This window comes from Micropterus salmoides, unplaced genomic scaffold, assembly GCF_014851395.1.
Source record: "Micropterus salmoides isolate LMB-PRFRI ecotype aquatic unplaced genomic scaffold, ASM1485139v1 Ms_hic_scaffold_1, whole genome shotgun sequence".
In the NCBI taxonomy this organism is placed as follows: domain Eukaryota; kingdom Metazoa; phylum Chordata; class Actinopteri; order Centrarchiformes; family Centrarchidae; genus Micropterus; species Micropterus salmoides.
In genome coordinates this window covers 44,338,409-44,353,269 of record NW_024040040.1, presented here as the reverse complement: position 1 = coordinate 44,353,269, position 14,861 = coordinate 44,338,409, and the positions used below count along the sequence as shown (strand labels likewise).

General features: G+C 39.7%; 1 protein-coding gene across 4 annotated transcripts in view; it reads left to right on the top strand.

Annotated features, from left to right (window-relative positions):
* Positions 1-2,657: 2,657 nt before the first annotated feature.
* The window catches only part of myom1b (myomesin 1b), a 31,179-nt gene continuing 18,975 nt past the window's right edge, over positions 2,658-14,861 (top strand). The window contains exons 1-10 of one of the 4 annotated variants that reach the window (XM_038730094.1): positions 2,658-2,799; positions 3,222-3,428; positions 5,394-5,528; positions 5,636-5,810; positions 9,710-9,867; positions 10,049-10,141; positions 10,979-11,067; positions 11,396-11,437; positions 13,886-13,900; positions 14,555-14,716. In XM_038730094.1, the coding sequence (XP_038586022.1) occupies positions 3,277-3,428; positions 5,394-5,528; positions 5,636-5,810; positions 9,710-9,867; positions 10,049-10,141; positions 10,979-11,067; positions 11,396-11,437; positions 13,886-13,900; positions 14,555-14,716 (1,021 nt within the window). In that variant the 5' untranslated portion in view covers positions 2,658-2,799; positions 3,222-3,276. The remainder of the gene's footprint in view (positions 2,800-3,221; positions 3,429-5,393; positions 5,529-5,635; positions 5,811-9,709; positions 9,868-10,048; positions 10,142-10,978; positions 11,068-11,395; positions 11,438-13,885; positions 13,901-14,554; positions 14,717-14,861) is intronic. The other 3 variants (XM_038730112.1, XM_038730102.1, XM_038730119.1) reach the window with 3 other exon arrangements.

Sequence of the window (14,861 nt, the reverse complement as noted above, 5' to 3'; positions counted from 1 at the left end):
CCACATCTGTCTTTTTGGTCCAGTTGTCATATCACTTTCAAAGTTGATAACAAAATGGTTGAATATGTGCCACCAGTCACTTATAGTATTCGTTGTATAAACACAACTGGTTACAAGAGGAATTCAATAATTGAAAAAATTACTAAAGATCACACTGATGATTGTGTTGTCTGTAAAAGCCGCAGGTTGAGTGCTCCAGTCAGCACAGAAAAATACATTTTTATCTTTGGGAACTAAGGAATTGTTTCTTAGTGTAACGTGATGTAACGTCAAGTTAAATGATAATGTAAAGCAAAAACCACTAGAGTGTGCTACATTCATAGAAAACCTTTATTTTGCTCAGCGCTATTTAAGACCGTCATTAATAGTTTGTTTCTGCATGTTATCCAATTGTGTTTGAGCTGATTTAATTTGTTCACGTCTAGAACTGGTAAAACTTTGAAATTGCTTCAATATGTGGAAGGCATACAAGGCACAACATAAAAATAATTCTAATAGATCCCATGAGACGCCCATACAGTTGGAATTTCCTGGACAGATAAACCAACACTAACGAACACATTCACTTGGACTATCACACCACTCATGTAGTTATGTGAGGAATGGACAACATATTAGAAATGCCTGTCAGTATAATGAACTATACAACTCCACCACTATCTTTAGCCTCAGATTCACCACATTTAAATCAACACCTTTCTCATAAATTGTCAACAAAACTGAACATTACAGGCTTTACATTTGCAGGTTGATTGTATCAGATGCATGAATGCCTGTGTACTCACCAATAACTCAGTATTCCAGTGATAAGGTGATACAATTCATTGCTGACAATGGTCAAGCACTAGTGTTAAAATAGATTAAAGCAGCATATGATTCTCTTTAAATACCATAGAGTACAATGGGATGAAGTCGTTGGCTGACTGTGTTATCATGTTCCTGGGATGCATTTGAGTTTTTCTGTGGAAATGGAGAGTTTCAAGAAAAAGATTCTTCTATACAATCAGTGAGTGTCAGCTGGTTGATAATTGGGGTTTATAGTCAGATTAGAGTGAAGCTCAGGATGTACGTGATAGAAGCTACAGAGATGCTATTCATTGACATTCGGTCATATTCACTAATCCTGGAGGTTACTGTACCTGTCTGACAGGGTATATTTTGATATAAATATTTATAGTTTCCTGTCATCTTATTGTTTTGTCATGTTATTGGAAAACTACTATCATCTCCTGTACAACAGGAGTTAAATTAGAAAATTACCACTCACATGTCTGTACACCAAAATATGAAGCTACAGCCAGCAGTGGGTTAGCTTAGCTCAGCATAAAGACTAGAAATTAGGGTGGTCTGAGTAAGAAATATAACGCGTTTTTGTACTGATTAAACAAGATGTAATGTGTCAGTTAGTGAGGTTTATGGTGCATTCACCCAGGGTCTGCAGAAGAACAGGAAATCCTGTTATTCCCATTTGGGAGTCTCTATGCATGGTTATTCCGACCACTAGACATACAGTAACATAATTTAAATAGCCTAAGTTAGCCACTTTGTTATAGATTTCGAGTGGTTTGTTAACAAGTGAAACCATAAATCGTACACACTCCTGGCAAAATGCACTTTTTTACAATTACCGCACTAAAGGCTAGAGAGTCAACTGGACACTCCAGCAGCTAATTGTAACAAGCTGTTCACATCACTGCTGCTTTGCTGCTGATTAGTGAACTGTGCTGCCTCTCAGTTAATCATAGCGGTTCAAAGAAGTCATGTTGGCAAATTACTTAGTGGCTTGTGACATATTATATTACCCAAAATCTATCCTGTATTCATTAGACACCATGTAGTGTTGTGACCGTGCTTGTATTGTTCTCCTCAGTGTTCATCTTTAATGGGTTTACACTCCAGATTGCTGCCATAACATTTTAGGTATGTTCTCGTGCTGACCATTGTGTCATGTGCGAAAGTGGTGGGTGAGGGCCAAAAAGGAAAGACCTCATTGACATGATACTTTTGCCAGGTGTTGCAAAAGAACAATATCCAACGTGGCAGGCAGCCAAATTAAATCTGCCTGCAAAATGGCCTCTAAAAATCATGATAATTTTTGTAAATTCATGTTTATGAGTCATACTGGCATAAGGTGGGCATTTGTATCAACAGAGTAGGTACTTATTAAAATCTGCCAGTGGACTTTGAGTCTTTGATTTATGTAACTTTTTTCCTTTAGTAGCTGTTTATGAGGGACAAGAGGGGGCATGTGTGCACTTCCAAAAGTGAGACCGAAAGAGAGAGTGACAAAGAGATAGTAACTGGCATTTGTTGTATGTGAAGCAAGTAACAATAGCATAGCTAAAGTTAGCAACAATCACAGCTGAGACTGCTGTGGTAAAAAGTCAAGACAAAAGCTGCTGAAGTTTTATCAGCAATGGCATGCTGTAGGCTAGTTAGCAAGATCTTCATGTCTGTGTAATGACCTTTAAAAAAAAAAAGACATATAACAAGTATGCTCTGGCTCGCAGTGGCTCTATGTCCTCTCAGTGGGGCCCTCCCTCCAGTTTGAGAACCACTGCACTACTGGGGTTGACTTGGCCCCCCAACACTCTGCTCTCAGCTATATTTATCTCCACCCTCACCATAAAAGGCTGTGACTGCTGCTTGGACTCTCCAGCAAGGGCCCATATTATTTTTGTTGTGTAGACCACAGCCCTGTGCGCACCTACCTCCAGGTTTGCTGGGATATCAAACTTTTAGTGTGGAGTTTGAACCACCTTTTCTCTAAAGCTTGGAGTTTGAGGCTTTTCGTCCAGGGTAAGCGGCAATTGTTGAGGAGGGATGTGATAAGCTAGGTTGTAGTTGTTGCATATGCACAAGCATGCTGAGAATGTGTCTGATTGCCTGAATCTTATATCATGTCTTGCTAGCTGATGTTGCAGGTTTGAATTGGGAGGTTTCATAATGGTTAAAAGACTTTTTCCTGTGATTTTCTTTTTTGAAATATTATGAACCTTTTGCTTATATTATATTTGGCATCCTGGGGATTGCATAATTTCCCCACAAAATGATTTAGTTAGTACGGCTGATTTTTTTTCCATCTTTAGAGCTAGACTAACTATCCATGTTCAACTACAAAGAACATGTCAAAGTAAATGAACGCATGTTTCAAATTCAGTGAAAGTCATGATGAATATACAGTTAATCCACCTCCTCTTCAACACTAACTAACCACACAGACAAACAGATAGGCAGCCAGAAACTCAGAAACTTGTACCAGGAGGGGCCTGCAGCATGTCTGGTTCTATACCGTTCTACCAGAAGCACCATCGCCACTATGACCGTGGCTACCGTAGCAGGGAGACGGAGTCTAAAGTGAGCCAGTACCAGGCCAGCAGCAGATATGCTGCTGGCAGCAGCACCTCCGCCACCAGCAGGAGCACAGGGTAAGGAGGAGGAAGAGGATCATATCTTCATCAATCCACTTCTTTGTCTTAGGAAAGCCCTACTGCTCCCCTTAACACCATCACCCAACCCAACTTATCAAGTTCCTCTCAATCACCCTTGTTGGATCACTTCCCTTTCACAGCTTTGGGCTTTGGGATCATCTTGCCTGCTTTGCTGCCATATTGAAACCAAAGTAACCTCCTTCCATCCTCTGAGTTCTCCTTCAAACACACCTGAGGATCATTGCTCTTCATACTGGTTGAAAACAGCTTTGAATGCTGCATGAAGCTCTTTGCATGCAGGCGGAGAGATACCCTGTTTGCTTTTATGCATGCTGACAAAATCTTATCTTTAACACACCCTATTCCCACACAAGTGAAATGGTCATAGGTTATCGTTTTCTTTTAAAAAGTTTTTGTTTTGTTTTTCTTCTTGACCTTTGCATACTGTTTTGGAGGGAAAGCAAGAAGTGACAGTTTGTCAGCCTTGTCCACTTGAAATCTGAACAAGTGTTGTGGATTTAATATATTTAAAACCTGATACCATTTACACGTATTCTTATGTCTCAGAAACGTAGTTGCTTCCCTATATTTCCAGTAGGCACAGGGAGAGTTGTGGTTCATTAGTGGATGTTTCTGTTGCCCAGATTAGTGCAGTCTGTGTTGAATGCATTGGTTGGTGTTTTTAAAATAGAAAATACATGGGTCTGCTAAATGTTTGAGTCATTAATGGAAGGAAGCACTTATTTTGTAAGGAATGAGCAACACAACAAGCATAATGGTAGTGTTAAGTTGTTTGATTTATTGCTGATTCCCCAAAATCTGTGACAGTAGGGAGTCTCTGTCACTTTCAAGATGCTTTTCTACAATTTTTCAATCCTTCTGCATGAATTGTTAGTATGGAATATTTTTATCTTGGAATAACAAAACACTCTGTTAATGTCAACCCTTTATTTAACAGTGCCTGGCAGATCTTTAAATACACTGGCCTGGAGAGTGTGAACAGGTCAGAGGGCTTAGGTTTTACTAACACCATCTGATCTTTGCCTTTACACTCACTGCTGGGCAGGCCACTGGCCATAGAATCTGTGCTGCGGTGAGGAGCGGAGGATTAGGATGTGATGATGAACAGTCAGGGTGGTTACGGTAACGTTGTTATTGCAAAGATACAACTGCATTTATGTAGACATGAATGTTGTATTTGATATATGGGATAACATTTACTGGATTTCAGCAATGAAATTGAAGCTTCCCACGTCCCAATGAAAGTTGTTGCAGCTCTAATTCTGGAAGGTCAAGAGAATGTAAACAGTCAGAGCTAAATGGATGATGACCCAGATACATACAGGAAAACTGAGGGCAGCCCTGGTTTACTTCTTCCCCGCACTTCCTTATCAGGTTCTCGTTATCTCATACCCTGAGCTTCCACCCCCACTCTCTGCTTGCTGCAGATAGTGTTGCCACAGACAAGAGGCATGACATCTGACCTAAAATCTAAAATCAAACCCTTCTATTACTCTCCTTGTCATCCCTTTTCTAAATGTATCTTAAGAGAGCATATAGAGTGAGATACTCGTAGTATGACTGTGGATTGTTGTATCTATAAAGATTTGTAAGTGGTATGTGAGTTGTTTGGCCTATAGTATCAGATGTCAGATTTGTGGCTCTGGTATGTGTTACCATCATATCAGATTGCAGCAAAAGCGTTGTTTTGGTCTGTTAATGATTGAATAATTACTGTTTTCAGTGGACCTCAGTGTTTGTTTGTTTTTTGTGAAAATGTAGTCATTGAAGAGGCATAAAAATGCTAAATATTAAAAACTAAACTATCTGCACTACTTTCCCACAGAACCTAATCCACAACTCATCTACCCTGACCTTGGTTTTATCCCCACATGTTGATGTTATGTTATTAGTTGCACTGTCTGGCTGGGCGCCGGACTGATGGTATTCTGTATGTCCCAGACTTAAAGTGTCTTCACATTCTGGGCTGGAGGCGAGCAGACTGAGCCCTATGCCCAAGAGAGCCAAGCCAACTTACTTGGCTGTGGACAAAGAGAACCAAATCATCGGCTATGTAGTGCCTATCTTCAGGGGCAGGTAACTCGTCACTGTATAAAACTGGAACTCATCTTAAAGTAATTTCACTTTTAATGACATGCCTCACACTCCACATCCATCTCTGGCTCTACTCTATAAACTCCTAGTCAAGAGTTTGCGACAGGATTTTCGAATACAGAAGAAGCAAGAGTGAGGGACACTGCTGCATACATGGCTCGCAGGGATATGTTCACCAGTGGCCTGGAGATGGAGAGGTCAGAGCTGATCTCCAGGAAGGAAGCCATGCGCGAGTCGGCTGAACGCATCTCTCTGAACAAAAGGGTCAGTGGGGGAATTCTGTATGTGGCTGTTTTGAGCTACAGGAAGCCACAGACTTTAACAACACCATAGATAACTGCTTATTATCTTTACATCACAGAACATCAGGGACCTGATTGTGACACATCAGTGTCCAGTTTAGACCTTAGCGTTTGTTGTTGTACCTGCAAATCATTCTCCTTCAAGACATCACTGATTGGCTTTTCATACCCATGGCGTCACTGTAGACATTACAGTAGACCATTCTGTTTGATTACATCACAGAATGGCTTGTGATACTTGTGACATCACAGTGAACCATTCTGTTTCATGAAATCACAGAATGTCTTCTGTTACTTGTGACATTACAGTGCACCATTCTGTTTCATAAAAATCACAGAATGTCTTGCATTACTTGTGACATCACAGTGCACCATTATGTTTCATGACATCACAGAATGCCTTGTGTTACTTGTGACATTACAGTGCACCATTATGTTTCATGACATCACAGAATGTCTTGTGTTACTAGTGACATCACAGTAGACCATTCTGTTTCATGAAATCACAGAATGTCTTGCATTACTTGTGACATCACAGTGCACCATTCTGTTTGATGACATCACAGAATGTCTTGTGTTACTAGTGACATCACAGTAGACCATTCTGTTTCATGAAATCACAGAATGTCTTGCATTACTTGTGACATCACAGTGCACCATTCTGTTTCATGACATCACAGAATGTCTTGCATTACTTGTGACATTACAGTGCACCATTCTGTTTCATGACATCACAGAATGTCTTCTGTTACTTGTGACATCACAGTGCACCATTCTGTTTCATGACATCACAGAATGTCTTCTGTTACTTGTGACATCACAGTGCACCATTCTGTTTCATGACATCACAGAATGTCTTGTGTTACTAGTGACATCACAGTGCACCATTCTGTTTCATGACATCACAGAATGTCTTCTGTTACTTGTGACATCACAGTGCACCATTCTGTTTCATGAAATCACAGAATGTCTTGCATTACTTGTGACATCACAGTGCACCATTCTGTTTCATGACATCACAGAATGGCTTGTGTTACTAGTGACATCACAGTGCACCATTCTGTTTCATGACATCACAGAATGGCTTGTGTTACTTGTGACATCACAGTGCACCATTCTGTTTCATGACATCACAGAATGTCTTGTGTTACTTGTGACATCACAGTGCACCATTCTGTTTCATGACATCACAGAATGTCTTCTGTTACTTGTGACATCACAGTAGACCATTCGGTTTGATGACATCACAGAATGTCTTGTGTTACTTGTGACATCACAGTAGACCATTCGGTTTGATGACATCACAGAATGTCTTGTGTTACTTGTGACATCACAGTAGACCATTCGGTTTCATGACATCACAGAATGTCTTGTGTTACTTGTGACATCACAGTAGACCATTCGGTTTGATGACATCACAGAATGTCTTGTGTTACTTGTGACATCACAGTAGACCATTCTGTTTCATGACATCACAGAATGGCTTGTGTTACTTGTGACATCACAGTGCACCATTCGGTTTGATGACATCACAGAATGTCTTGTGTTACTTGTGACATCACAGTAGACATTCTGTTTCATGACATCACAGAATGTCTTGTGTTACTTGTGACATCACAGTGCACCATTCCGTTTCATGACATCACAGAATGTCTTCTGTTACTTGTGACATCACAGTAGACCTTTCTGTTTGATGACATCACAGAATGTCTTGTGTTACTAGTGACATCACAGTGCACCATTCGGTTTGATGACATCACAGAATGTCTTGTGTTACTTGTGACATCACAGTAGACATTCTGTTTCATGACATCACAGAATGTCTTGTGTTACTTGTGACATTACAGTGCACCATTCTGTTTCATGACATCACAGAATGTCTTGTGTTACTTGTGACATCACAGTAGACCATTCAGTTTAATGACATCACAGAATGGCTTGTGTTACTTGTGACATCACAGTGCACCATTCTGTTTCATGACATCACAGAATGGCTTGTGTTACTAGTGACATCACAGTGCACCATTCTGTTTCATGACATCACAGAATGTCTTGTGTTACTAGTGACATCACAGTGCACCATTCTGTTTCATGACATCACAGAATGTCTTGTGTTACTAGTGACATCACAGTGCACCATTCTGTTTCATGACATCACAGAGTGGCTTGTGTTACTTGTGACATCACAGTAGACCATTCGGTTTGATGACATCACAGAATGTCTTGTGTTACTTGTGACATCACAGTAGACCATTCTGTTTGATGACATCACAGAATGGCTTGTGTTACTTGTGACATCACAGTAGACCATTCGGTTTGACGACATCACAGAATGTCTTGTGTTACTTGTGACATCACAGTAGACATTCTGTTTCATGACATCACAGAATGTCTTGTGTTACTTGTGACATCACAGTGCACCATTCTGTTTCATGACATCACAGAATGTCTTCTGTTACTTGTGACATCACAGTAGACCATTCTGTTTCATGACATCACAGAATGTCTTGTGTTACTTGTGACATCACAGTGCACCATTCTGTTTCATGACATCACAGAATGTCTTGTGTTACTTGTGACATCACAGTAGACCATTCTGTTTCATGACATCACAGAATGTCTTGTGTTACTTGTGACATCACAGTAGACCATTCTGTTTGATGACATCACAGAATGTCTTGTGTTACTAGTGACATCACAGTGCACCATTCGGTTTGATGACATCACAGAATGTCTTGTGTTACTTGTGACATCACAGTAGACATTCTGTTTCATGACATCACAGAATGTCTTGTGTTACTTGTGACATTACAGTGCACCATTCTGTTTCATGACATCACAGAATGTCTTGTGTTACTTGTGACATCACAGTAGACCATTCAGTTTGATGACATCACAGAATGGCTTGTGTTACTTGTGACATCACAGTGCACCATTCTGTTTCATGACATCACAGAATGGCTTGTGTTACTAGTGACATCACAGTGTACCATTCTGTTTCATTACATCACAGAATGTCTTGTGTTACTAGTGACATCACAGTGCACCATTCTGTTTCATGACATCACAGAATGGCTTGTGTTTTTTGCGACATTACAGTGCACCATTCTGTTTCATGACATCACAGAATGTCTTGTGTTACTAGTGACATCACAGTGCACCATTCTGTTTCATGACATCACAGAGTGGCTTGTGTTACTTGTGACATCACAGTGAGCCACCGTGTTTCATGACATGACAGATTGGTTTTTGGTACTTGGTCAATACAATAGACCATCCTATTTCATGACATCATAGAATTATTTTATCTGCATAGTCACATAACTGAGCATTACTAATTGCAGTACTGCTTATGGACACCAAGTGCTGTGGCTAAGTGGTTACTACTCCATACACAAGGGAGTTATTTATGTCCCTGAGTGATTATGTGAAGTAGTACTAGACCATTAATTGAGCATCATAAAAGCCACAGTGACCCCCTCACTGTATTTATGTTGTCTCTACTCTGCCAGATAGCCTGGTGACAAATTCCCCAGGAGATCGTGTTTCTTGAGACACAGAGAAGCAGTGTCCCCATGGTGTTGTCATATTATGTGTTGAGTTACTGGATGCACAACACTCTAGCTATTCACACACGCTCTCAATATCATGTCGAAAAGTGCATAGATCTTGCATGTGTAAAACAAATAAAGATGTGCTGGAATCTTGTCTATGTAAATGGTTTGTTTTGCTTCAATCATGCATTGTGAATTCCTGGTGAAATTATGGGTTCTTTTTGTTTCTTTGTTTGTTTGGCATCACAGTTGGCAAAGATATGGTTGTCCTGAGTGATTTAATGCTTAAGTACTTTTCTGTTTGTAGATCCATGAACACGAGGAACACTTTAAGCGCATGAACGAAGACAGCCTGATGCACCCCCCAGAGTTTGTGATTAAACCACGCTCCCACACTGTGTGGGAGAAGCAGTGCGTGCGGCTGCATTGCACTGTCAGTGGCTGGCCCGACCCACGGGTCATCTGGTACGTCACAGACATCACCCGTAGCCTCAAATCTGTCCTTTCTTTCACCTCAACATCCTGCTTATTCCTTTGAGCTCCATATAGTTTCCATGGCTTTACTATTTTCCTCTGGATTCTGTTTAATCTTCTTTCTGTTCCCTCTGGTCTGTCTTCTTTCATATTTTCTGCCTCCCACTAAAAGGTACAAAAACAATGTGGCAATTGACCCTCTTGCCAACGCTGGCAAGTATAAACTTGAGAGCAGATACAACGTGCACTCACTGGAGATTAACAGGTAGGTGTAGCTTCTCCTCTCCACAGTCCTCAAAATAAACTCTTCTCTAAAAGCTGCTGAAGCATCTTGTGCCATAGTTTAATATCCATAACATGTCATGTAAGCAGTAATGGGTTCTGTAGATCCAGGAGAAACATTATGTAAAGTCAGGGAATTTGCACACAACTTAGCTTGTTGAGAGGTTTTCTTACATTAGCTTGGCTTGTTACTAGCTGCAGCTGCTTTTCTCCTTGTCTTATTGTCATAGGGTACAGCCAAAAAAACAGGTAACTTGAGTTTAATGTGGCCAGTAAGATTATCATCCTTTACAACACAGCTACTCACTAGCTACCAGTCAAATGCAGTAGACCGAAAGCTTCAGTTTTTATGTGAGACAAGGTTATGTTGATGTCTGCCTTTGTCCCTGCATAATGTGCCCACACAGACTGACTGTGAGCCAGGGAAGAGCCACACTATTTAAGAGCAAGTTTAAAAATTTAGACATCTCAACAAGAAGCCGAAACTCACAAAGGGGAACAAATTACATTATTATCATTACATTTTAGTAGACCATGTCGGCTGTGCTCTGACTGTTGGTTTCCGTTATGTACAGCAGATACTTTCATGTACCCACACCACCTGGTGCAGATGACATCACCGGTGGTGTCTATTTATTGCCAGAGTATTCCTGGCCAGGAATTATGGGATGCTTTACAGTTGGGGCTCACATAGTTGGTATTATTTACATGGTTGAGAGGGCTGAGATTGAGGTGGGGGAAGGGCACTGTACACGTGAATCCTTGAGAGACAGAATGTGCGTATCGTGGATAATGATCAGCTGATGCTCTCCTCTTTCAGATGTGATTTTGATGACACAGCGCAATATCGTGTCTCTGCCATGAACTCCAAGGGAGAGCTGTCTGCATTCGCCTCCGTCGTTGTTAAGAGTAGGTGTCACCAACACTCAAAACCATCAAACCCCAATGCTCTCGAAACGAACAAGCTCTCAAATCACAACAAAAAAGCAGTAATTGTAACTCACTATAAGTCAGTACCATCAGTCTGTAAAGTTTCAAAATGTGGTTTTAAAGGTTTTCTTGGTAATTCCATTAATTGTAATAAGTGTAATTTAAGTTGTAAGTACCATAAGAAAATGCCTTATCTGTATCTGAAGCATGGCATCTGTAAACCGGTGTGTAATTTCTCATATGATTTAGATATCTTGTCACTGTAATATGTGTATGTATTAATAAAAACTGCTGCTATTGTCAATAGGGTTCAAAGGTGAATTTGATGAATCCCTGCCAGCACCCAGACGTAAGTGTGAATTTGTATTTTTTTTTATTTCGGGGGGGGATTAAAGCTGCGTTAATTAGTTCATTGCCACTAGGGAGCAAAAGGACAAGCTGAGAGACACAGCCTTGACATATTGTCTTATAAAGTTGTTACGGCTAATGTGTCAGCAAACAGTTGCTTATTTACACATCCAGCAGATGCTGAGTAGCATTCATTTGGAGTAATATTTCTGGCCACCTGATGAATATAAGTCCTAAATTCACTCTCCTTGTTGCTCTGTTTTGGTCTCCACCAACTCTTGAGAAAAATATCTGTGTCTTTAGCTGAGTCATTCCATGAAACCAGTACGATTGGGACTTTCAGATTTTTAGATTTTTCACCAAAATGTATTACTTTTCTGAAAACCACACAACATTAATAACATATTTAACTTTCAGAAATACATATTTTCCACCTCAGGTAGCAAATACCTATTATTTTTGGTTATTACTTTATGATATATGCAGGTCTTCAACCCCGTTACGGACACTAGAAGCTGTCTGAATATGATTAAAAAGTGCATTTGTCATGAAATCAACATTTTCTGATTAATCAGATGTCCCTCACACTAATTGCAAATATAAAAACAGCATGAAATGTCATACTTTCGCTTTCCTAAAACCTGAAATTGGCACCTTTTTTTAAATCAAAGATGTGGTTTAACTTTAGAATTTCAACTACAATCAATATTCTTACGATAGCTTTAAACATTTTAGACACAGTTCCACCAATATGACATTACTTTTTCATAAATTAAAATAGTTGTTTTTTTAACTGAAATTCACTGATGATTTTATACAAACATTATGTTCAGTTATTTTACCATTTATGGACAATAGATTAAATTGCATTTGAACTAAGTTTTATTAACCCAAGAGCAATTTCGGGACATTTTGGCTGGTTCTCACGTCTTCAAAGTGCTTTTTGAGGGTTCGAGCTAGGGTCAGTGTTAGAATTGGGTTTAGGTTCAGTTTAGAATAGGGGTTGTAGTTAGGCAAGGTTGTATAATGAGATGAGGTTTGTGGGTCCCTTTTTGCTACTCACAAAAAGCAAAAGTTATATACACAAATTATATACAGTACACGGGTGGATTAATTAGCCTTCTTGATTTTCCTTGAGAAATACAGCCATTTCCCAGCTTCCTATACACCTATAAGGTGCCTGTGTGTGTGCCGCTGTTGTTGGTGCCATCATAGACTCATTAGTGCCTGTCATGTGATATGATTAAATAAAACATTGTTTCAGAGAAATGTTGTGATCAAAAAAGTAACCGTTAATGGTTGAGTGTGACGGGGACGGGGTTGTGATTTTTCCTCTCAGATGGCCACTGCTCTAAATGTGGTGAATAACAGGAGAGCACTTGTTCTGCATGAGATTAAGAAATCATATATTGTTGAAATAACAAAGATAATTTTCACAAGTAATAGTTTTCTGTGTTCATTTCATGTAACAAGGTTGAGTCGTTAAGCTGACGACGGCAACATCAAAATATAGATGGCTAAAATACGGTTATAAAAGAGACTTGCCTGTCTCTGCACATTGTTGTCCAGAATGTCACTTACTGTTGCTGAAGTCACATAATCTTCACATCATTATTTTTATGTGGGGTGGAATGATTTGTGTGACGGGGTTGAGGGGTTACTGAGGTACGGAGCTAAACAATGTGATTTTAGTGAATAATCATGAATTTATTTAGAAAAGAACATTAACAGCAAAAGAGCACAATTAAATGTTTATGTAAATGGAAAAAATGTATGGTCCTTTTTAAAATTTTACCAGTCAAATGCCAAGCACACTATTATAGAAGGTCATGAGGGACATGACAAAATAGGTGGTGCCAACTGAAAAAACAGAATTTTTGATATAAAGATAAATGTATGTAATGTTTTTACACTTATTAAAGGGGACATTTCAATTGATGTACAAAGCTTTTAAAAGTAGATTTCGGTGACCCTATAGATAAAATACACTGAAAATGGTCAGAGGGACTCAAATTGTACTGGTTTTGTGGAATGACGTTCAATTCTCTTCACCAGCTAACTTTGTCTGTCTGCTGTTGGGCACTGTGCATGTACTGGACAGCTGCTTTAATAGACCTATATGCTGAAAACATCTGCCCTCTGTTGCAGGACGAAAGAAAACAATGAGCTAATAGAAGCTAAAAAGTTAAATAATTGTGTAATAGTGATCTATGGGTTTGTCATTACAAGTGACCAATTCCACATTACATGCAGTCATATGATTTAGTGTTAAAATAATTCACCTTTAGTTGTCATTATGCATTTATTTGTCATTCTGTTTTTTTTTAAATTATTAACATTACTCATGCTGGAATAACTGCTAATACATGACTGACCTGTAGTGACGAGTGCGATGTGGCTACTGCACTAACAACGTTTTTGTTTCCTTGATGCTGCGACGATAATGCAGGGGCCAGTACTGAAGGTAACGGGGTCGCAGGAATCTGGTTTGAAAACGTTTTGGTTAACTTGATGTTTTCACTGACCACTTTGACTGCGTCCATGCATGGCCACTCTTGTCTGTATGGAAATTTAGACTTTCAGCACTTTCGGTTGTAACACAGCAATTTGTGTGCATCAACAATGTTGCAAGTATGCAACCTTGTAAGCTTATGTTCTCACTGGGTTGAAGGACCGTCCTCTAAAGCATTTTTCCAATTCCTGTCCTATTTGTTTTACACAACTGTGCTACTGTGAAGATTTTCTTCAGCTGCATATGTATTAAAGTACATTTTGTTGCCATTTGATAGTGTCTACCTTAATTTATAAAGGCTTGGAGTTTTTGTGAGCACTGTACCAAAGATTCAGTCAATCTTTTGGTCTGTGTTTGTTTGTTGTCCTTTATTCTCAAACCTTCTCTTCTCCACCTTCTTCTGTCTGGCTGTAAAGTTCTAATCTTCCTTTCTGTTATTTTTCTGTGGATGTGATTATTGATTTGAAAACGTGTGTCTCTTTCACAGTGACGTGTTTCGTTCTTCCACTTGACTTGCAATACATTAATTAGTCTTTCCACTTGTCTGTTATATGTATGCAAATTGTTTAACGCCAAGCTCTGACTCCGCTCATGCTTTGTCTGCAGACGGCCCAGTGTCTGAGTACGGCATCACCTTCCAGACTCACATTGTTGATAAGTTTGGTGTATCGTTTGGAAGAGAGGGTGAGACCATGAGTCTGGGATGTACGGTCATCATTTACCCTGCCCTGCACCGCTACCAGCCAGAGATCCAGTGGTACAGAGACGGTGAGCAGATGACTCTAAACTGTGGACTACTGATACTGATCACACTTTTCAAAGCCATTCCAAGCCTGATGCTGCAGGAGTATCACTGGGATGATGAAAAGGTCAAATGAATTACTTATCTGATCTGAAAGAATTAATTGTCTAG